At 28.9% G+C, this 24000-nt stretch overlaps 3 protein-coding genes and 1 long non-coding RNA gene across 9 annotated transcripts in view; 1 reads left to right on the forward strand and 3 right to left on the reverse strand.

The window, feature by feature from the left end:
* Positions 1-1107, reverse strand: part of LOC124422136 — a 3089-nt gene extending 1982 nt beyond the window's left edge. Inside the window, exons 1-2 of the long non-coding RNA XR_006941796.1 lie at positions 594-1107; positions 1-274 (exon numbers count right to left, since the gene is read on the reverse strand). The exon at positions 1-274 is cut by the window's left edge and continues 1982 nt beyond it. This is a non-coding gene — a long non-coding RNA (uncharacterized LOC124422136). The remainder of the gene's footprint in view (positions 275-593) is intronic.
* A 550-nt stretch (positions 1108-1657) lies between these two features.
* Positions 1658-11057, forward strand: LOC124421686. 4 transcript variants are annotated; one of them, XM_046957154.1, is made up of 3 exons: positions 1658-1801; positions 8791-9105; positions 9475-11057. In XM_046957154.1, exons 2-3 carry the CDS (start codon positions 9018-9020, stop codon positions 10119-10121), a joined length of 735 nt encoding a protein of 244 aa, XP_046813110.1. In that variant the 5' UTR covers positions 1658-1801; positions 8791-9017; the 3' UTR covers positions 10122-11057. The 4 variants fall into 4 exon arrangements, with proteins under 4 accessions (XP_046813110.1, XP_046813108.1, XP_046813111.1 ...); XM_046957152.1 differs by lacking the exon at positions 1658-1801 and adding an exon at positions 5943-6534; XM_046957155.1 differs by lacking the exon at positions 1658-1801 and adding an exon at positions 7625-8010.
* A 702-nt stretch (positions 11058-11759) lies between these two features.
* Positions 11760-14489, reverse strand: LOC124432907 (alkaline phosphatase-like). Its single transcript, XM_046982243.1, has 8 exons — positions 14331-14489; positions 13772-13974; positions 13405-13597; positions 13137-13300; positions 12706-13053; positions 12438-12636; positions 12126-12350; positions 11760-12046 (listed from the first exon to the last, which is right to left on the reverse strand). The coding sequence occupies exons 1-8, from the start codon at positions 14395-14397 to the stop codon at positions 11853-11855; spliced, it is 1593 nt and encodes a 530-aa protein (XP_046838199.1). The 5' UTR covers positions 14398-14489; the 3' UTR covers positions 11760-11852.
* Positions 14490-20721: 6232 nt separating this feature from the next.
* Positions 20722-24000, reverse strand: part of LOC124432908 (uncharacterized protein DDB_G0271670) — a 46199-nt gene continuing 42920 nt past the window's right edge. For all 3 annotated transcript variants that reach the window (XM_046982245.1, XM_046982247.1, XM_046982244.1), the window contains 4 exons: positions 23630-23798; positions 22409-22557; positions 22193-22317; positions 20722-21804 (listed from right to left, as the gene is read on the reverse strand). In XM_046982245.1, the coding sequence (XP_046838201.1) occupies positions 21390-21804; positions 22193-22317; positions 22409-22557; positions 23630-23798 (858 nt within the window). In that variant the 3' untranslated portion in view covers positions 20722-21389. The remainder of the gene's footprint in view (positions 21805-22192; positions 22318-22408; positions 22558-23629; positions 23799-24000) is intronic.

Here is a 24000-nt window from a genome sequence, read left to right on the forward strand (position 1 = left end):
AAGAAACGTTCGTAAAGAAATATACACATATAATTTGCCGCAATGTTTGCTCTAATTTTTACACTTGAGGAGAGTTCATTATACGTATATATATACATTGAATTTAAAATAAATATTTCCTAAAAGATAATAATATCTGTGTGCCGTACGAATAAAAAAGAAAGAATCCATACAAAAAAGAAACACAAATCAAGCACGTGATCGTTCCATGGTGTTCGCTCTGATTTTTCGATACGAAAGTTTCATCACACGTACATATATACATACATTTAATCTGAAAGAAATATTTCTAAAAGATAATATAATTGTGTGTCGAACGATTAAAAAAGAAAGCATGCATTGGAAAAAAAAAAACACAAATTATGAATATGATCATGATGTTCTTTTTGATTTTTCTACAAAAGAATTACATCACATGTATGTATATCCATTTTGAAATAAATAATATTTGTAAAAGATAAAATGGCATGCATACAGAAAAAGAAAAAATAAAAATTGATGACGTGATCGTTCTATGATGTTTCTTCTGATTAAATGGTCGAATGGATGAATTTATTACATACAACTTATAATAAATAGTTTTATACAAGTACCTGTGTATTCCAAATAACGAAGAAAGGAAGAAACTTTCACAAAGCAAACACTAACCGAGCACGTGATCGTTTCATGGTGTTCGCTCTGATTGGTCCACTCGAGGGTTTTGTCACGTGATACATAAGTGATTTCAAAAGAGACCCGAACTTACACTCCCTCGTTTTCACAGACGAATACTCAAGAGTGCATGTATTAGAATGACGGTCGTTTGGGACGAAAGAATTTTCCATTGCTTCTCTTTCTCTCTCTCTCTCTCTCACTCTCTCTTTCTTCCCTGGGATTCTCCCAGCTATATAACACGTGACAGGAATGTGCAGCAAAGCTACAAACTACGCTTCTTTTGTATTCATTAGAAAAATATATACAAAAAGATTTCTTTGTTTTTTTACTTCGATAATTCTGATTTAGCAAATGTGATTAGCTAAATCAGAATTATCGATCGATTAGCTAGTGATCATAAGATTTTGGAAATATTATAGATAATTCGTAATAATATTTATTTTTTCCTTTATATACTTCAGAGAATATTTTAGAATACTTTATAGATTTATTAATTTTATCAATGAATTTGTTTAATTCATAAAGAGTTAGTTTAATAATTCATACAAAACGTTGGATTATTATCATTCAATTAATAAAAAAACATATGCGAGCACTTTTTTTTTTATTGTTGTTGTAGTATTAGTAATTAGATCTAAGAAAAAATATATAGAAATATAATAATGATTAGATTTAAAAAAAGAGTATGCGAGTACTTTTTTTTATGATGTTAAAATGATAAAAGTGAAATAGAATATTTGAAATTGTACAAATAATTACACACATATCCATTTTCTAGATACATACTTTATAAATCTTGTCAATGAATTATTTTTTAATTTTTAAAAAGTAATATCTATGAATCTGAAATAATGTAATACCTATATTCGCTTGTGTGAATAAACAGATTAATTCTATTTCACAAAAATCGAGACACTCGGTCGACTGGTTATCACTTATCAAATAGCAAAATATATGTTTGCAGCCATTTTTCTATGTGATTAGATATAAGGTTTTTGAAATGTTATTTTACCCGCTCATAACTGAGGAGTGGCAAGTAAACCGATCATACGTCTTCTGGTTAGTGACTGAAAGAAAGTGTTAGCCGATATTTGTAAAATCAAACTGATAGAATGTTTGGATATTGTTATTACTGTTATTCATAAAGGTAACATTTTTATTATTTATAATCACACAAATAAGTATTTACTTATTTAGTACGATAACAATGAATTTGATGGGACACTATTTTTAATTATTTACAAATAAATCAAGCAAGCAAAAAAGAACAGCGTAATCGTAATAAAGAGCGATCGCGCCTTCGTTTGGACGATTTTTCGATCAAATTTTTACGAAAAACTCCCATAAGTAATATTCGAACGATTAAATCGTTAATATTAATAAATGATTGTATAGTAAACAATATAAATATTTTCTTTCATTTAGAGATTATTAGTAACACTGTCGATGAATTTTTTTATTTTCTAAATAATTATTATAGTAGTAGTAATAGTGTAATAACTAAAATTACTTTCAATGGGTCAATCATAATTTTGCATTTGATTTATCTTTCTTGGAGGTACAATGTTATTTTCTATTAATTACGAATTGATAAAGATCGATAAGAATGACTCAGAATATACGTCCATAGTTGCCATATTTACCTTGGAAATATTTAATTGAACGATAACGAAGAAAAAAGAAAATAAATAGCAAGGAAATAAAAAGAAGTAAGGAATGAGAATAATTAATTAATTGTTCGTAATTTAATACGATTTATTTATTTAAATATTATCTATCATTAAGTATTAAGCAATGATATTGTTTCTTTTTTTTATAACGTTCACTTTATTTAACGTATTGAAATGAATTTACATGCAAAGTTAATTTGAATTTAGCCGAACAATTACTTTCGTGGCATTGAATATTTATTTCTTTAGGTCATGGCCATTGACATTTAGAAACTAGTAGTGTACTCATTTTTATAAATTATATAGTAATTACATAGTATTTTGTTTAAAAAGAAAAGATTATTAATAAAAGAAAACAGGTACATATTAATAACGTATATTTTTATTACGTGAAAATCAAATTCTCTACGAAATTGATTCCATTAATTATTGTATTAATAATCGTGTATTAATAATCTAATAATTTTATATTAAAATAATCTCACTTTATTAAATATGTAATAATAATAATATGATTGAAAAAATATTCTTTTTCTTACTTTTATATATATATATATATATATATATATATATATATATATATATAATCATATTCTTAATTAATAAAATTATTAATTACGAATATGATTATGTGATTATCGGTTGAATATATACTATATATTACATTTTTAATTTATATTTTACATTACACAATCATATAATCATATCATTAATATAATAATTAAATATTCTTTATGTAGAATAATTTATTACACTTCTCGTACATAATGTAAACATACATTTTTACAAAAATTGATCTAACTAGACCATAACCAAATATTCAAGTATGTGTCATTAAAATCCGCTCAAATGGAATCTTTGGTCTTATTTTATATGAATTAACGGAAATTCGTATGAAAATGGATAAAAGTTTGAATAAGTCAACGGTAAATAGTCAGTGACAAGGTCCGATAATGAGATATTGAACGTTATGCAATGATACATTGATCTCTGACGTAATAAATACATATACGAAGAAAAATAAAAAGATGAGTAATAATAGAAAGGAGAAGGTGAAGGAGGAGGTGAAGAAGAAGAAGAAGAAGAAGAAGAAGAAGGATAGAACGAAAGGAGGAAGGAATAAGTAAATAGAAAAATGGTACAGCCACGAAACCGCACGTGGTCTCTAGGATGCGTCTTCTCTTCGTCCTCTTTGTATCCTTCTCTTTGTGCGTGTTGTATAGCGTCCCCCTTTCTCCAATTCCTCTCTTTTTTTCCCCACTTTGAACGATCAGTTTCATGCGGAAGAAGCGTGATACCACGAAAACGAGAAATCAAAAGGCCTTCGCACCGTTCTCTTTTTTATCTCCTGCTCGTGTGCTATTTCATTTCTTTTTCATTTATCTTGATTTATTTTTTCCTTCTTTCATTAGTTTTTATTCTTATTATTATTTTTCTCTTGCTTTTTCCTTTTTTTAATTTATTTTTTATTCCTTTTTCCTTTCTATGCCTTATCACAATTTTCGCTCTTCGGTTTTTGTTTATTTCTTTTTTTCTTCATTTTATAGCAAGTATGATGATTTTTTTTAAAATGTGTTACGTTTGGACTGTTGGAACGAGCAAAGGTCACGTGTTCGGTCATGTTCCAAAAATATTTAATTTCATAGTCGAGAAATTTCTGTTTTGTCAAAAACATTTTAAATGATTTATAATACTTATATATACTAACAGATTTTATTTTATTTCTAGGAAATGTATTCAATTTCTCTATATAGCTTATTCATATTTTATTAACTTTATAATGTGGATAATAAATTGCCTTTGAACATTGAACTCGTGTGTCTTTGTGTGTTTGTGATATCCGAAGGATATGCGACTATAATTAACGTTTCTCGTTTCCGTACGATAGAGTATATTATGTGAATGTGATCTTGTATGAATTACATTTTCTTTTCATTACATGTCTACTATTTATGTATGCAATGTTTCTTTCTCTAGAAACGAAAAAAAAAAATACGTTTAAAGAGGTTGGCATTTGGGAACAACACATCCGAACGTACTGATGTTATTTATAACACCAGCCGAATCTTTATTTCTTTTTCTATCGTTACATGATGCGTTCATACAGATACACATGTACACACGTATAAGCACGCATGCACGCGTATAGGAAGAAGAGAGAAAATAATTTAATGAATTCAAGTAGATTTAAAATTGAATTGTACGTACGAACTTTCGATTATCGATCACGCGTACAAAATTTTTTATATGCCAATTATTATGTACTAATAATTATGAAAGTGGAAATGATGTGAATATATATATATATATATATATATATATATATATATATATATAATATTATATATATATATATATATACATGTTGTTTCAGAAATAGATTGTCAAACTTTAAAAATGTATTCTACTCATTGTAAGGATGAAGAAAAGTCATATAAATATAATGCTTTTTTTGTTAGTTATAAATTTTTTTGGTAGTTATAATTTTTATCATTTATAGCAAACTTTAAGAAAAGACTTTAAGAAATTCAAAATTGTTATATTTTATGAAATGGCAGAAAAAGTTAATTTCGTGTTAATGCGTATTACGTATCGACGTCGAATGAATTATCTATGTTGCCTGAGGTAGATAAGACAATATGTCTGTAACTTAGAAAGAAAACGTTTCTGAATTCATGATTCTTTTTTTTGTTCTAATAGAGTTAATATATATATCTTTTCGTGCAAATGAAATATTACAGGCCACATACATATATGTACACATATGTAACCATACAAATGGTCTAAGTCAAATAGATATATATATGTACATACATATATATATATATATATATATATATATATATATATATTAAACCACTTATATAATTATATATGTGACATATATTTCGTTTGCACGAATAATATTTATGTCCAAACATCACAATCGATTAGGAAATCTGTTTTATGTTTAAAATATATCTGCAGGAATACGTATACCTGCATAAAGTCATTTAAATCATAATGGAAACATTTACTAATAGTAATTTAAAATTATATAAAAGCTTTTACAATCTGAATATTTATTTAAAATAATTCAAATAATTTTAACTAATATAAGTACAATGCGTTTTATTATTTGCTTCATACTTTGAGAAATGCAATTTTTTATATTAATTAACGTCGTTTACTTTTTAAAAGAAATATACAATTTTTATTTATAATTTAATAATGTTCCTTAATATTATAATCGTTTAAAAAGATTATAAATATTGTAATTTTAATCTCTAATTAGAGTTAATGCCATTTTAACAGACATGCATTTATTACGTATATAAATTCATTCTTTTATTAACATTTAAAATCCATTTTGAATGATGAAATGATTTCGAAGAATGATTCGAAACAGGAAGAACACCGATTGTTGATCTCTCAAGAAAAAAAGAAAAAACAACAAAATAAATTTAAACTCGACGACTAAATTACGTAACTTTATTTTAAGATCGATCGAAACGTAAAAGAAAAAAAAAAAAAAAAAGAAAAAAGGAGGAAGAAATATAAAGAAAAATTTAAAAATAAAAATAATATATTAGAAATTAGAACGATCTATTAGATTCCATAAGAGCGCAACTAGCATACGTGACTAATGGCTCGTACTGTTATATTTTTCTTTCGACGGCCCTTCAAGTCGAGTTAACCATTATCCCTGAACGATCACAGACGAAGAGTTTTTGATCGATTCGTACGAGTTCGTTTATTTTCTGACCAATCAGAACTCTCCTTTTCTTCATCCTTCTCCGTCGCTCGTTCTCGACCAGTAAGAAGGTCGTATCCCTGACGCTCGAGGTCGCTTGTGTCGTTTCTACTCGTCTTTAACCATTTCTCTCTTATCCCTCGGCAGAAGTAGTTTGCATGCGTCGTGTTCAGTTTACGGGAGTCGTTGTTTATATTTAATCGTGAATGTTACCGGTAGTGTACCTTTCATTTGAAGTTTACCGATCGATCGAAGATAGAAAGAGAAAGAGAGAGAGAAAGAGAGAGAGAGGAAAAGAAAAACAATATATTATTTGTATGAAGACAAATAATAAGAGAAATATTAGATCGGAATTTATCATTATTATATATTTTTTTTTTTTTATGGAATATGGCAATAATATTTCGAAAATTTCTAATAATATTCAATCTTTATAAGAAGTACAAATAGACTAACCGGAGAGAAGATCATAGAAAGGTAAATATATGTATATAACTAAGTGACTAAGAGTGAGAGAGAGAGAGAGAGAGAGAGGGGTAGAGGGAGGGGGAGAGAGAGAGAAGAAGAAATAGAAGAAGATAGAACGTTTTATGTTAAATCACATTTTTATAGAAACGTTGTACTTTAAAGTACATGTTTCTACATAATTAGAGAGAGTGAGAGAGCGAAAGAGTGAGAGTGAGAGAGAGAGAGAGAGAGAGTGAGAGTGAGTGAGTGGATGTTTGAGTGAGTGAGAGATAGAGAGAGAGATAGAGAGAGAGATAGAGAAAGAGATAGAGAGAGAGAGAGAGAGAGAGAGAGAGAGAAAAGATAGAACATCTTATGGAGAATCATTTGTAGGAACGATCTACTGCAAAGTATATGGTTTTGTATAGTAATCAGTGAGAAAGATATAGAAGGGAAACAGAAAATTCATAGATAGAAGTTTCCAGTGTCTAGTTAACGAATACATATATGTATGTCTGTGTGTGTGTGTGTGTGTGCGTGCGTCTATATATAAATATATATTCGCGTATGCACTAACGCACATACACATACATTTACTGCATACACTTCCCTATGGTTCTTAATTTTTCATCGTATCAATTGACTGTTAACGTCGTCATGTCTAATCTTCCACCCTACTCGCGAAGTTTCGACATCAATATTATCGAATCTAATTGTATCGCGCAAAACGGCAACGCTTAAACACAACGTTCTCGTTCGAACGGGGTCGATCGAAACGGTATTCACCGTGTCTACACAGTGCCGTATTATTATAAATTTGGTACCCTCGAAATAATTTCATTTTTGTCTTTTTCATTTTACGTTGGAAAAACAATGATTAAGAAGTATTAAAATGTTTGCTTTAGATTATATATCTCTCTTATGAATATCTAAGATATTACATGGAGAATATGAAATATTTTCTTTTCTTATCATATTCTGATAAATCTTTTGTTATTTTCGTTGTAAAGAAAAACAAAAAAAAAAGAAGTGATGAGAAAAAAGGATGACGGTTTATTTTTGTAATGACGTCTTTCTTTTTTTTTTCTTTTTTTTTCTTTTCTTTCTTTTTTTTTTTTAATTATCCAAACGTAAAATCGTGTATAGGTTCGATTTAAATTTCCCGCCTCCCGTCCATCGCGTTTATCGCGAGAGATAAAAAGAAAAGAAAAAAATAGATTGATGCAAATGCTATATAACCGGTGACTTCATTCGTCTCCGTACGATTATACACGATGTATATAAATTGTACGTCGCTGTATTTTGGTTCTGGTTTTACTCGGGGTTGGGGCGGCGGAGGGGCATTTAAGGAGTATCATCGCATGTAACTACGTATTCGCGGGAGAGTTAAAATGCGTGTGTTATTGCGACGTAGCCATGAGTTAGTAACTGCAGACGATCGTACAAGCATAAAGAAATACGGTGCTTATTTCACCGGTTTTTCCGTTTTTGGTCTTTTACTTCTCGGTAATAATAATCTTGTTTCTTCTTCCTTATATCGTTGTACTTTGTTGGTTTGAAACGTTTCAACAAGTTTCATCCTCGTCTCACTGCTTTTATATATATATATATATATATATATATATATAAATGGATTGCGTTTTATATACAAATACATAAAATGGGTTGCGTTTTATATATATATGTTATTTTATTTTTCTTTTTATTTTTCTCGTATCCATTATCTTTAATAAATTTTTATTTTCTTTTCTTTCATCTTCTTTTTTCTTTTTTTTTTTTCTTTTTGTCTTTATTTCATTTTATTATCATTATATATTTTGTATCAGTTTATTTTATGTCATGTTAATCTTAATTTTTTTTTCTTTTTTTTCGAAATTTTAAAATGATCGACAGGCAGAGAAGTTTTCTAAATCATGATCGATTAATCTCGGGGGGTCAATGATAGGCTATCGAAGCATGACGGTCTTTTCTCTTTTATCTTTTTTCTTACCCTCTCTTTTTTCCTCCCTCTCTCTTACTCTCTCTCTCTTTTTTTCTTTCTATTTTACGGAACGTATGAAACTTGAACGCAGTGTTTACCGATTTATACGTCGTTAAAGATCGTTCGAAATATCATCGACGTTAAAAGTAATCCTTTTTTTCAAAAAGAACGATTTATTTAAAATTCTCTAATCAAATTATTACTACGCTTTGATTAATTTCTATCATTTCAACTTTTCTCCTTTTCTTTAAAACATTATTCTAATGATCTCGAATCTATACGAATATTATTTATTGTTTTTACAGAAGATATTTAGTTGATAGATCATCTTATTGGTTCTGAAGTACCAGTGCTTGTGCACACGTGCATTTAGTGTGAAAAAGATCTTGACAAGAATCGAAAGAGGACTTAAGAGTTCAGATCAGATTCCAAAAAGGAAGAATTGAGAAGAAGAGAAGAACACAAAAAAGAAAAAAAGAAAAACTTAGAAAAATAAATTCCCTCGATCTTTGCCCGTATACGTAAAACAAGAATGTCGAACGTTTCGGGAATCTCCAAGGAGGAGACGATCATAAAAGGGAAGCCAACCCTCGTACGACGAGTTTCCAACATGTTTAAAGGTAAAAAGAACAAACTGAACGAAAAAGAGAAATAAAATAAAATAAAATAAAATAAATTAAAACAAAAACAGACTAATAGATGCATTAAATACACTTGTTTTGCAAAGACGAATATTAACATTTATCAATTAACATTTTATCACGAAAAAATTGAAATTACATGTTTGTCATGCATGATGTAACAATCACTGTTTTACGCGTTAATCTTTCTCAACCCGTTTATCTTTCGTATCAGTGCATCGCTTCTTTTATTTCTCTTTCTTTTTTTTTAATTTATTTTTTTTTTTTAATTCCTTTTCTTCTTCTAACTTTCTTTCTCTCCTTTCTTTTTTTTTCTTTTATTTTTCTTTTTCATATTCTTTGTTACAGATGGAAATTACAGTAGGCCACCGTTACTCTTTAGACACGCTTCGATGCAGAAACTCCGCCATTGCTGCCAGAATCTGAATCTATTTCCATATCTACTTTACTCTTACGATAACTCAAAGTCCCATCCGGTTGCTAAGAAGGTGAACGTTTGCATCAGCGAATTGTTACGAAGCATTGCCGAAAGATTTTTCTATATTTACAAGTATCTACGGTGTACATCATTGTACGGTAATGGTAACAAAAACAATAACAACAAAAACAATAACGTCATATATCCAAAGAAAAGTTCGATCGAATTGAAGAAAGGAAAAGGCAACGAAGCTGACCTTGTCGTCGACGACGAAGAACGAACGCCAATAACTAAATTCCAAAGACAGGAACGTCAACGACAAAAGCAAATTCCGTTCTTCCTAATTCTTGCAGTTTATCTTGTACCATTGATATTAGCCTTCGAAATGATAATAGTTTGTTCTTTATTGATATTTGACAAGTACACGCCGGGTTTCGTCTTCCTTATAAGCGCCGTTATATTCTTAGCATACATCGCATTTAGAATTTTCTTTTACGAGAGTAAAACTAAGAAATCTTCGAGCAATGGAGCTAATAATAGATACGCTAGGGTCACAAAGAAAACGAAGGTTCAGTGATCCATCTTTGATGATAAGAGCATCCACATCTCAATATCATTATCATCATCATCATCATCATCATCATTGCCGTCATTGTCATCGTCATTATCGTCGTCGTTACCATCATCATCATTTTTATCATTATCATATACGGCTAAAATCTTCGTCAGACAGAAAAACAGTTGAAATACATCAACGATGAGACTCTCGAAGTTCTTGGCCATTCTCGTTTAAAACGAAGCTCCAACGGTCGATTGCGGTACAGAGAAAGAAAGAGAAACACGCATAAAATAGAGATAGATAAGTAGATAGATAAATAGATATAAATAGATAAATAAAATAAGCCGTTGCTCTCTACGGGAGAAATCAGTGAGCTTACACTAATGTCGAAATGTTCCTCACTAACTTTCATTCACGCGTGTACTTTCGCATTTTGTCCGTTCTTCTTCTTTTTCATTCTTTTTTTATTTGTATTTTTCTTTTCTACATAACATATATAAATATATGTATACACATAATTTTAGTAATCTTTTTTCTTTTTTTTTTTTTTTTTTTTTTTCATATAATTATATAGTCTCTTTTTAAAATCATACGGCACGTAGAAAATACGCGAACGGCATCCATTTTCCTCTTTTTTCTTCTTCCTTTTTTTGTATTTTAGATGAGATGGCTCTGCTACACATACTACCGTTGTGCATCGTTAGGGGATAGGTCGTTGTTATACATTTATTATATATATATATATATATATGTATATATATACACATGAGATATACATACATATGTACGTATATATTTATACAATGCAATTGTGACTTCATTAGAATTAAAATTCAATAATGGAAATTTTGAAATATTTAAACAAATCGTCGCGTAAAATATTGTCAATTGATCTTTTATTTTAATTTTGAAGCCAATACACATAATCCTAACCTATCCATTAATGTTACAAAACATTCGTTCATCTTTATTATTATGTTAATTACTATTTAATCCTCTATACAGCATAAGACTGACAATTGTTTTACAATATAATGTTTATGTAAATATTTGTGTGAAATTGGAGAAAAGAAAATTATGATAATATTCAAGGAAAAGTAAAATAAGATAGATTTATATTTTAAGGAATTATTGAATCATGTTCTTTAAATAGAATTAATGTAGGATATATATATATATATAAAGATCAGTAGAAAGTTTTGAACATGCACGACCGAAGAAGATTGACTATGGATTGCAATGGATGCAATTGTACGATTATATCTGATAAGCGTTCGTAGTAGCATTTAATTAAATACAATAAGAATAGATTTTATTATAATACATAATATATTATATATATATATATATATATATATATATATTTATATTTATATATATACACATATATACATACATATATATATTTACATATACACATATATATATATATATATGTATATATAAATAAAGTATATATATATATATATATATATATATATATATATATATATATATTTATGTATATATCCCCAGACATAAAGGCGTATATAATAAATTTCTTTTTAAACATACCATTTTCGGATATCGCAGTTTTCCTTGATAAGTTGAAAATAAAAAAAATAATAAAATAAAAATAAAAATAAAAATAAAATTAAATAAAAGAAAGAAAGTAAGAAAAAAGAAAAGATAAAGAAAAAGAAAGTAAATGAATTCATAGAAAATACTGCGGGATTTACCTTTCATCGCGCCTACTTTTTTTTTTTTTTCTTATCTATGTACCGCGAAGATAGTAGTAGTAAACAATGTAAAAATAAGTAGAAGTAGACAGAAATAGAAAAAAGTATTAGATATTGCATTTTGTTCACTACCACTTGTATAATTTCCAAGATCAGCAGCATATATTATCACGTGGGCAACAAAATTTTGCTCATGAACGCTATGGAAAAGATGGGCCGATGGACCTATTAAGAACATAAACGTTTGCAATAATAAAGTGAATAAATAAGCGGTTATCATAAACGAATTATTGGAATTTAATACCTATAGCATAAATAGCTACATCTCCTCCTCCATGATAAGCTTCATCGGACACGATAGCAGCTTGTTGACTATAATTAAACGCTGTAGTGTTTTGAGTAGAAGGATCGATTCTTGTTAAAAGATTAGTCGTATTTGATATCATGTAAGCTGCATTATTTGGACCACCAGTGCTGTAAGTTAAGGTCGTGTAAGGTATCCCATCATATTTGGATTTTTGTGCAATACCTATGATCCGCAAAAATTAATTGTTCATATTCATTAAAAAAAATAAAAAAAAAAGAATTGTTATGAAAAATGAATGTTATGCTTTACCTAAAATCGATGAACCACGATTGCTGTAACCATTAAAGTTCATAGAATGAGTATGATCGCTGGTTACTATGACCAAAGTGTCTTCAGTATTAATCATGTTAACAGTAGCATTAATGGCGTCCGAAAAACGAACGGTTTCTCGTAAAGCTTCGCCGGCATGTCCACGATGATGAGCGTAATCGATCAATCCACCTTCGACCTGTAAATATAATATTATCGATAATTATTCTTTACATATCATTGATTCGAATGAAATTTTAAAACGTACCATCAGAACATAACCATTAGTTGACTTTTGAAGGATCTTCAAAGCAGTTATAGTCATTTCCTCTAAACTTGGTTGTCCTTCTGGTCCTTTTTCTCTCTCCCAATCCATCTTAATATGACCATTGGCAAATATACCAAGCAAATAATCAATTTTATCCGTATTTACTCTCGATAATTGTTCATTATTTTCGACCACTTCGTACGTAAGATTTCTTATTCGTTTATCCTCTGCCCAATCCTTTATTAAATCTCTACCATCAGTACTGTAACAAGCCCATGTATCGATTGGATCATATTTACCAGGCTTTACATTTGACTTCAAGGTCTGTCTACCACCACCCATTATTACCTGTAGCAACGAGCTAAATGTTATTCATTTAAACGGAAGAACTTTCATTTAAAACGGAAGAGCATGATTGATTATTGGTCTACCTTGATGTTTCTACCAGGCTCATTTTCGATGAGCTGTCTCGCAATATCCTTGCAAGCAGTTATATTTTTTGGTATATTAGCTTCGCATTCCCATCGTCGATTAGGACAATGAGCATATAGTGGAGCTGGGGTCGCATGAGTCACTCTTGTAGTCGTTACAAATCCTATGATAATTATATAGATAAGATATTATTACGATATTGAGATATGAATTTGCGAAGTACTAATAAAAAATCTTTTGTCTGTTTGTTAAGTTTTATCGACAAACCTGTAGCCTTGCCCGAAGCCTGGGCTAAAGATATTATTGAATCAACGTGATAATTTTTATTCAAGCTGGCCTTGCAATCTCCCAATTTAACGTTAACATCGACTCCAACAACTTTGTAATTAGTTTTAACTCCCCCAAATAATGCGGTTGCCGTGGACGCTGAATCTGGCACTTGTTTGTTTGTATTGTATGTCTACATTTTTCATTGTTTTTTTTTTTCGTTTTGTTTTTGTTTTTGTTTTGAAACGAAGCAATAATAGAAAATAAATCTTAATCATTTAAATTAAATATTATTTAATGTCTTCTGTTTGCTTAAGATAAAACGATTTAACATTAACACGTTATATATGTACATATATTTATATACCTTCAATAATCCAACATGCGGAAATTTTTCCCAGGTGAGATAACTCGTTTCACCACCTCGATAAATCCTGCTGGCTGTTATTGTATCGGGACTCATACCATCACCAACAAAGATTATTACATTTTTCGCTTTACCTGTATTCCATTTATACGAAAGAGATTTTTTCAATTCTTCCTGCGCTATTTTATGCCAATGTTGACCGTCTGGAGGCCGAAAAAAGGATGGAAAAAAAGAAAAAAAAATAAGTCATATTTATATCTATATCATAAATTAAAAAAAAAAATAATTTCTTTAGAAGATTCCCATATATCGGCGGTTAGCAATGAACAAAAAGAACGAGTAAATACGAAAAACGATAGTTAAGACTATAACCGCAGGATGGCTGGATATATAATCTATATTATCGTGCGAGTATTCGCGATATACTACAGTGTAATTTAAGCGCCATGTCGCGACAGTCCGCAAAAGTAGGAAGTAAAAAAAAAGAAAAAAGAATTTTTTATAGAACGTTTCAAAGTCGAGAACCAGATTGGAAGATCCTGTTGGATTTGAAAGATACCTTCTATAAACGTCGCGGTTATAATACTGGAAAGTAGAATTACGACGAGCAGCAGTAAGGTCTGCATTTTTAATTTCCTTTGTATCTCGTATTACTTTTAACCTTACTGTTAAAATCGACCTATATCAATCGAGCGAACTAACTCAACTGGCATGTACGTCTGAAACGATCGATGCACCTTCTATCGAAATAAAATTTTATTAGAAGAAAAAACTAGAGAAAAAAAACTAAAAAAAAAAAAATAGATAACTTTAGGTCGGTAATATAGATCTCGATTTTATCAATGACCAGTAAAACGAAAATGTTCGAGTGGCACGAAATTGAAACGAAAGAAGAGATTGAACGGACATTCATCGTATAACGTTTTATTTGATTTTTCTTTTCGATACTCCATTATTCATACATACAAGATCGTGATACGTCGCTTAACATGCTGTGATAGTTAATATATATATACATATATATATATATATGTATATATATATATATATATATATATATATATATATATATTTATAGATATATGTATATATAATCTCTATCGTGCGGTTTCTTTTTTTTATTATCTTCGCTTTCTTGTTCCGTTTAGTCGTTAAACAAAACTACTAAAAATAGACTCGATAAAATCAACCGTCCAAGCTCTTCGTCCTTTTATCGAGCGCGAGTCCTCGCAAACCAAAACGTATGGTTGTTTATCCTACATTTTGAAAAAGAAGGATCTCGCCTCTAAGATATTCCTATGAAGCGCGCAGTAGAAAAACCAAAAATGCTACTCGTTTTCTAAATCCTTTTCTTTAGCGCTACGATATATAAATGTTCTGTGTCTCTTTCTTTTGCTCTCTCTCTTTCTTTTTCCCTCTCACTCACTTTCTCTTTTATTTTTCTCTTCCATAGTTTATCTATATTGGTATCATCTTCATTGTCACCATCATCATTATCGTTATTATCGTCATCATCATTATCCATCTGACTAATAATGATTAATCATTATTTTATTAATAACGTTATTAATTATTATTATTATTATTATTATTATTATTATTATTATTATTTTTATTATTATTTCATTATTATTATTGTTATTATTATTATTTTTTATTATTATTTTTATTATCATTATTATTATTATTATTATTATTATTATTATTATTATTATTATTATTATGTCGCGCTTCGAACGTAACGACGTTTCTTTTTTTAATTATTCATTTATTTTTATTTTTATTTTTCGAATCAACCCAATCACCGATCGAGAAGAAGCGTCGGATCTCTTATGTGATTTATACATTACAATATACATATTTCTTTTTCTTTCTCTAGCTAACTTCACATCGTTTCTATTTTAACCTCGATAACGCTAAGAATTCGAAATTTGTTAGAAATATTTTCCTTCTTCTTTCGTTTTTTTTTTGTTTTTTTCATATTTTGTCCCTTTTCCCTTTCTTTTTGAAATTAGTTTTTTGATTTGTTTACGACACGCTTCTTTATAATTTTGCTTTTCTTTTCCGTCATTTTTCTTTTTCTCTGTGAATTTTTTGTTATTTCATTTTATTTTCCTTGTTCTTTTTCTTTTTTCTTCTTCTTCTTCTTTTTCTTCTTCTTCTTCTTCTTCTTTCGTAGAAAAACGAGGAATAAATTTTTACAAGAATTTCGCGTTCCTAATAATATCTCGAATTGTCGGTAGAAACTAGCATGTGTGTATTATCTCTATCTTCCTTTCTCTCCCCCTCCCTCTGCCGCCCCCTCTCTCTCTTTTTATTTTTTTCTTTTTACTTTCTACAACAGAAGGCAACTAACCCCATCATTACTTCAACGCATCATATACATTTACATATACTTGTACATATACAATATACGTATGTGTACACGTACATACGTACCTATTATGTCGGATTCTATAAAAAAATAAACTCGGAGCTTCGAGAGTCGATCGATCGAAATTCGGGTTTAATTTCTTATCTTTTCTTTTTGAAATTCATGAAACGAATGAAAATACATTTTATTTTAGAATTTTACTGATTCGCGTAAAAAGATTCGAGACGATTCTTTTCTTTTCTTTTTTTATCTTTGTCCTCCTACACGAGATTAATAAATGATTATTAATAATATTTTTATGTAAATATTGGGATCGACTTACGAAGCTTCCTATAATTTTGTGTGAAAGTCGTTACGCGAGTGTGTATTACATTATTTATTTATTTAATTATTTATTTATTTTCTTTTTTTCTTCCTTCTCTTCTTTTTTCTTTTTGTCTTTTATTTTATTTTATTTTATTTTTTTTTTTTTAAAGAAAAAAAATTCACTATATACGTATTCTTTTTCGCTTTACGGTCGAGCGGGACTAGTAATATTAATATAAACTGTCTACAAATCTCTCTTATTATACGATTAAATTACAACGAACTCGTTTTATTGAGATGTCCTTTAAAAACATGTGATATTACACGCGAAATCTACGTACGAAGTGATCGTCGTCTCACTCTATTTCTTTCTCCTTCTTTTTCCTTTACGTATTTTTTTTTCTTTTTTTAATCATTACTTTCTTTTTTTTCACTCAGATCGTGTACATAAATTTATATTATTGCCAACAGTCGTTCCTTTTTCTCTATATATAATCTTTCGTATTAATCATTCTATTCAATCTTTTCACGCTTGAATTTTTTTTTGCATGAATCTATACACAGACATATACATTTCTCTCTCTCTCTCTCTCTCTCTCTCTCTCTCTCTCTTTCTCTCGCTCTTTTTCTTTTGCGTTATTTTTCTTTTCATTCTATCTCTATAAAACACAATAATATTTTATATTCTCTACGTTCCATTCGTCGTAACACGATCCTACAGATGTAGTAGATATTTCCGACTGGTGTGGCGGATAAAATCGAATACCTATCGATTTTCCCGCCACGAAGGTCGCCGCCACCTGGCGGAGGCCACCGAAAACGCACGTTACCGCGAATATTTGAAATGACGCGAATGTATGCAATGGAATCAGTAGGATAAAAGTACAGATAGTAATTTCTTCATAAATCTTTTTTCTTTCTCTTTTTCTTTCTTTCTTTTTAAAACGCTTTTTTATTTTTTCTTTTTAAACGACACGTTTTTTTTTTAATCGTGCGATAAAAATTATAAAATAGAAGCCTATAATGTTAAAATTGAAATATCAATTTCAATTACATTTTATATTTTTTTTTTTTTTTACGAATATCTATGTACTTACGTGTTAAAGAGAAGAAAAATAAACGATGACAATTATCAAACTATTTATAATAGAATTTTTACTTAGAATTTTCGCTTTATTATTTAACGTACTGATTCCAATGCGATTGTGTATTCCTTTATAATACGTACACATACACATTCGTACTCGATAAAATTGACTTTACGATAGCAGAGAACGCTCCTGTTTATATATGTATCTCTTTACATTTTACATAGCGATCAATGTTTCATTTGGTATCTTGTTCTTGAATGGATCGAGAAAGTCTCATTCCTATCCTCTCGCAAGAGAACAATCATTTTTCATTGGATATTTTTGTGCGTAGTGGCAATATCTTCGTTTCATTTCGAAAAGAAAAAATTCGTTTCCTTTAAGAATAATTTCGTTCGATCGAATCGTAATTAAGAGTTTAATGAATATGATTTTGTTATTGAGCTCGTTAGATCACGTTGCAAGCTCATTGATTAATTAATTATCATTACTGCGATAATAATTGACGGTCTCTACGTTATAGCTAATCAATGACGGTAAAACGCCAATTGGAATGTACGTGTACATACGTATTATACGTATATACGTATGTCGTAGACAGATACGTACATACCGTAAGTATTTACGTACGCACGTACGTAGTTTTTATTTATTTTATTTTTTTTTTGCTTTTTTTTCTTTTTAATCATTTTTTCTTTCTTTTTTTTTTTTATTTTATTTAATATTATCATTTTTTTATTTTTTTTATTTTTTAATAATTACTACTGATATGTGCCCCTCCACACGTTTCCTTCCATATTCGACAAATTTCGTTCTTCTCTTTCTTTCTTTCTTTCCTTTTTTTTTTTCTTTTTATTATTTTAATTTTTTCGTTTTCCTTGTCAACAATACCGTTCGTTTAAATTTTCGTTTAATAATATTATATCTAAGGATCAATGAGCACATGATAAAACGAACATCATGGTGGAAAAGTAAAATGTGTCGTCGTTTAATCGTCCAACGAGCTCTACGTTTTCTTTTCTTTTTTCTTTTTTTTTTTTATAGCATTTTATCATTTATAACAATAACACCGTTTATAACAATAGCATTTTAGATGTTATACGATACGATCGAAGAAAATAATCATTGGGATTCACGCTTGGAGACTTTCTCATCCACGAGAACGAAGCTCATCGTTTTTTTCATTATCTCCCTTTTCTTCTTCTTTCTTTCTCTCTCTCCCTCTCTCTTTCTCTCTCTCTCTCTCTCTCTCTCTCTCTCTCTCTCTGTCTTTTTTTTTGTTTTTGTTTCATCAACAAAGACAAATTATTATCGGCAGTGCGTAAATTAGGTCGGGTTTTTACGGAGGACAAGGAACGATGATAAAAGTAATATTATATCGACAAAGAAACATGTGTATATACATATATATATATATATATATATATATATATATATATATATATATATGTATCTTTATCTACAGGGTGTCACATTTTAATGAATTCAAAAAAAAAAAAGTAAAAACCATTTTAATGAAATTTCACAAAAGAAAAAGAACATCACAGGCACGCACTCATGCACATACACACACACACACACACACACACGCACGCACGCAGAAATACACGATTTGAAAAATTTATGACGATGATCTTTTGTTATTAATATTTAAATAATTTCGACAATTTTCTCGTGAATCAATTAAAATTTGACACCTTGTATGCATAGAAAATACGTAACCAAATCGAATACATACACATACATTTATATTTTTATAGATTGTAAATCGAAACTCATTTTTTATTTCTCTACTATCGTTTTATTTTTCTTTTTGATATTAAGATTTAATACGTATGTATTCATTGTCCTTTGCAAATCTCGTAAAAAAATTGCTTTTGATTTTCGCTTATTGAAAAGAATTTTCATTTAGGGAATTTTCATTTTCAAGATGTTTGGGATGTATGTGTATATAAGAAAGTAGAGAGTACAAGGAGGAACTTGATTAAGAATCCTATTCTGTTAATATAGTCGCTAATAATAATAATAAGAAGAAGAAGAATAAAGATAAAAATAATAATAATAATAATAATATTAATAATAATAATAATAATCATCATCATCATCATTATCATATTAATAATAGCATTAATAATAATTATAATAATTGTAGAACATTATAGATTTGTTTTAACGAGATCACGAATCGTATACCGATGACGAATGCAGGGGTTTGTAATTTTTTAAATAGTATTTCATTTTTTTTCTTCTTTCTCTCTCTCTCTCTCTCTCTCTCTCTCTCTCTGTGTGTGTGTATCTCTTTCTCTTTTTCAGTCATTAGAATAACATTTATTTTCTTTTAATTTGATTTTTGTTTGAGAAAGAAAAAGAGAGAAAGAGAGAAATAGACAGAGAAGCAAAAGTAAGTTGTTTTAAAGATCAAATCGATGGAATGTGAATTATAAATTCACTTTCACGAATATCTATTTCTTATATATATAATGTATACTCTTTCGTCGCATTTTTATATGATAATAATAATAATAATTAATAATAGTATTCATAATAATTGTAATAATAAATAATAATAATAATGATAATGATAATGATAATAATAATAATAATAATAATAATAATAATAATAATAATAATAATAATAATAATAATAATAATAATAATAATAATAATAATAATAATAATAATAATAATAATAATAATAATAATAATAATAATAATAATAATAGAATTTCTTAGGCTATCCGTCGCACACGACGTACATATTTACGTTTTATCGTCATTTGGTTTTCTTTATCTTTTTCTTTTTTTTCTTTTCCTTTCTTCTTTTTTTTCCTTTCACCGAACATATTTACATGGTTACAGGGAGACGTCAAATGATCGAAAGAATGAAAAAGATAATTATGATCGATTTTAATCTATTAAAGAAATAATAAATATGTCGTGCTTCTTTCTTGTTAATGATCAATGATAATCAAGAGGATCGATTCGAAACGTTTCCTGATAAGTATGGAAGTAATTACGGAAAGAGTTAAAAAAAGAAAAAGAATAAAGTAATTATGTTATCTATATATGTATATATACATATACATATACATATACATATACATATACATATACATATACATATACATATACATATACATATACATATACATATACATATACATATACATATATATACATATATATACATACATACATATATATGTATACATATATATATACACACAATATATACATACATACATATATATGTATACGTACGACGCTAAGTTCGAATTTTTATAACGATATTAATTAGTCCGCAATTAACTCGATATGACGGTTTACTAAGTTTTTTGGCCGCTTCTAGATTCATTTTCTTTTTATTTTTTTTTCTTTTTGTTATTTTTAATTTTTTTTTCTTACATAGTAACTTTTCCAGCGCATTAATGAGGACACTCCTCCTTCCAACACATATAATATCCTTTCTTGAACTGTTCGAGCTGAGTCACAGAATACTCGAAGTATCCTTTTATTTTTCTTCTTTTTCTCTCTCTCTTACCTTCTTTCTTTTTTTATTGATATCTCGAAACTCCAGTTGTTCATTCTTTTCGAATGCTTTTAACAATAATTATTAATTTTTAACAATTCTAGGATCTCTAATTAATTATCAGATTTCTATTTCTCTTTTTATTTATCTCTTTTCGTACATTTAGATATAAAAAAAGGATCGATCTGTGACTCATCAGGTACAATGCTCCAATTCCTTAAAAAGTCCTTTCTTCGCGTAGGCAATGCCACGAGTCCGAGTCCGTCTATCGTTATCTCGATCTCTTGATCTTCGTGGATCAAGTTGAAAATCGATAGGAGACTACTTGTCGTCCCTCAAAAGAGCTTCCTCAGCTTCCTTCCGTCTCGCTTTTGCTTCCTTCTTCGCTCTTTTTTTTTCTTCTTTAGCCAATTTCTTGGCCTCCTTTTGTCTATTCTTTTCAGCCTTCTCTTCTTCCTTCTGTCGTGCTTTTTCCGCCTTTTCTCTCTCTTTCTCTCGTTCTTTTTCCTTCTTCAATTTTTGAATCTCTTGAACTACCGACATTTTCGGTTGTGCTGGTGGCCTCTTCGACGTCGAACGCCCATTCGACGATCCATTCGATGACGACGATGACGACGACGACGATGACGAGGATGAGGACGACGACGAGGTCGACGATGAACCGGTAGTCACGACATTCGACGTTCCTCTTGTACTCGGTGTTGTCTCCAATTGCGTCACAATTTTCTGAGCACATCTACAATTTTTTTGTTCTCTATGGATTTTTTCTTTTTTTCATTTTTATTTTTAAAATACTTTTATCGTGCACCTTTAGTTGACGATTTGACGACACGTATATTAATATTATTACAAAAGTAAAAGGAAAATATGAAATTTACAAGTTAAAATAAAAATTTACAAATTGTTTGAAAAATTTATTTTAATATTTATATACGTGGATATGTGACTTATTATCGCCATTATCGGATTTTATTTTCAATTGATTTATAAATCTAATTAAATATCCATATATATTATATGTTTGCATATAATTTATTATGAAATAAAAAATTAAAAAATTAAAAAAATAAAAATATAAGTCGATCATTTTTCTATAAATTTAGATTAATTATTATAATATTTACCGTATTCTAGTTGAGGCCTTTCCAGCACGATAATCTCTTTGAAACTCTTTGATAGGTGGCAATCTACGATTTTCTCTCATAATGTCTTCCTCTTCAGCCACCTGCTGAATTGGATCCTGGTATTCCTGTTGATTGAAAAATCAATGTGATATTAATTAATAAAAAATTAAAAATTATGATGACTTATCAAAAAACTCGAACGTTCAATGAACTGACTTGAATACGCAGCTTCATCGATTGAGTTTGAGAACGTCTCAGGGTCGCACCGGTTGGTTGTCTCACTCTCGTTGGTTTGCCAAGGGTGGAACCTGTACTTCCGGTACTGCTAACAGAAGACGATGTTGCCGAAGACACGGAAGACACTCCTGCGAAGGAAGGAAACAAAAAACTATTGATTAGAATAAAATTATTTCGAAATTAGGTATCGAGATAAATGAAAAAAAAAATATATATATATATATACATACATATATATCATATTATTATATATAATTATATGTATATATATATATATATATATATATATATATATAATTATCATAATGGATATACAATGATATATATGTATATATATTATATATATTTATGTATATACAATTACTAGCAATCTAGTTATTCCGAGTTATATCTAGAATATTATTTAAATCCTATTCGATCCATAGAGTATTCGGATACTTGGATAGATACCCAGACATGCAAAAAATAAAAATCAATAATATTGATTCATTGATATTTCTATAAAAAAAAAAAAACAAAAAACAAAAAAGGAAAAAAAAATAACGATATCTTATTTCACAGTTTTATTATCTCACGCAAAAGTATAAATTACTACGAAACATTGTAAATATCAGGGTAACATGAAGAGAACGGACAAATAAAAAATAAAACCAATTATTCGACCATGTTGGGTAATAACAGCTTTAATAGTTATATACATATAGGGTGTCCCGTTTGTTTCGGAAAATTACAATATTTTCAGTGATGGATTGGACCTATTGAACAAATTTATTTAAAGATTTTTTTTAAGATCTTGATATTGGCATATCGTATGGTACTAATTTCTCTCTCTCTTTTTTTTTGTAGGTTAAATGCTAGAAAAAATTTCAAAAGTAAATTCATTTCTTGTATATTTTTCCTTTTTCATAGTTTTATGAGATCTGTTGAGACGAATTAAAAGACATGCCATATGTCATCATTTATTATTATAAAATTTTCTAGATTATATTACAAATTTGTAAGTTTCTAAGAAAGTATAGTTAACGTCCACTATCGGTTCTTAAACTGCATACTTTGAAAGAAAGGCCAAACTTCTTATCTCCATTTATTTTCTTTCTCAAATCATTGAATTAAGTAAACGAAGTTTATTTCGTAAATAAATTCGGTATTTTCAAGATAAACGGTACGCCTTGTACATAATTAAGATGAATTATTACGTACCAGAAATGGATGACGAACCGCTGGCCATAGAGTAAAGAGAAGCAGAAGCTGGTACACTTCCTGTACCCCACCTACTTCCTGGTCCAGACACCCCAACGCTTACTCCTATACCCATGTTGTACTCTGATGCACTTTGAGGCAAGACCCATGATTTACCAGACATCGAATACTATAACAATGTTTAATTAAAACTTGATGAGAGAGAAAAAGAAAAAGAAAGATAGAGATAGAGAGAGAGAGAGAGAGAGAGAGAGAGAGAGAGAGAGAGAGAGAGAGAGAGAGAGAGAGAGGAAAAGAGAGGAAAAGAACGAAAGTGAGGAAAGATAATCAGTATAGATTTAAAAAAAAAACTAAATTTCAACGTTTTCTTA

This window comes from Vespa crabro, chromosome 2, assembly GCF_910589235.1.
Source record: "Vespa crabro chromosome 2, iyVesCrab1.2, whole genome shotgun sequence".
NCBI classification, from domain to species: domain Eukaryota; kingdom Metazoa; phylum Arthropoda; class Insecta; order Hymenoptera; family Vespidae; genus Vespa; species Vespa crabro.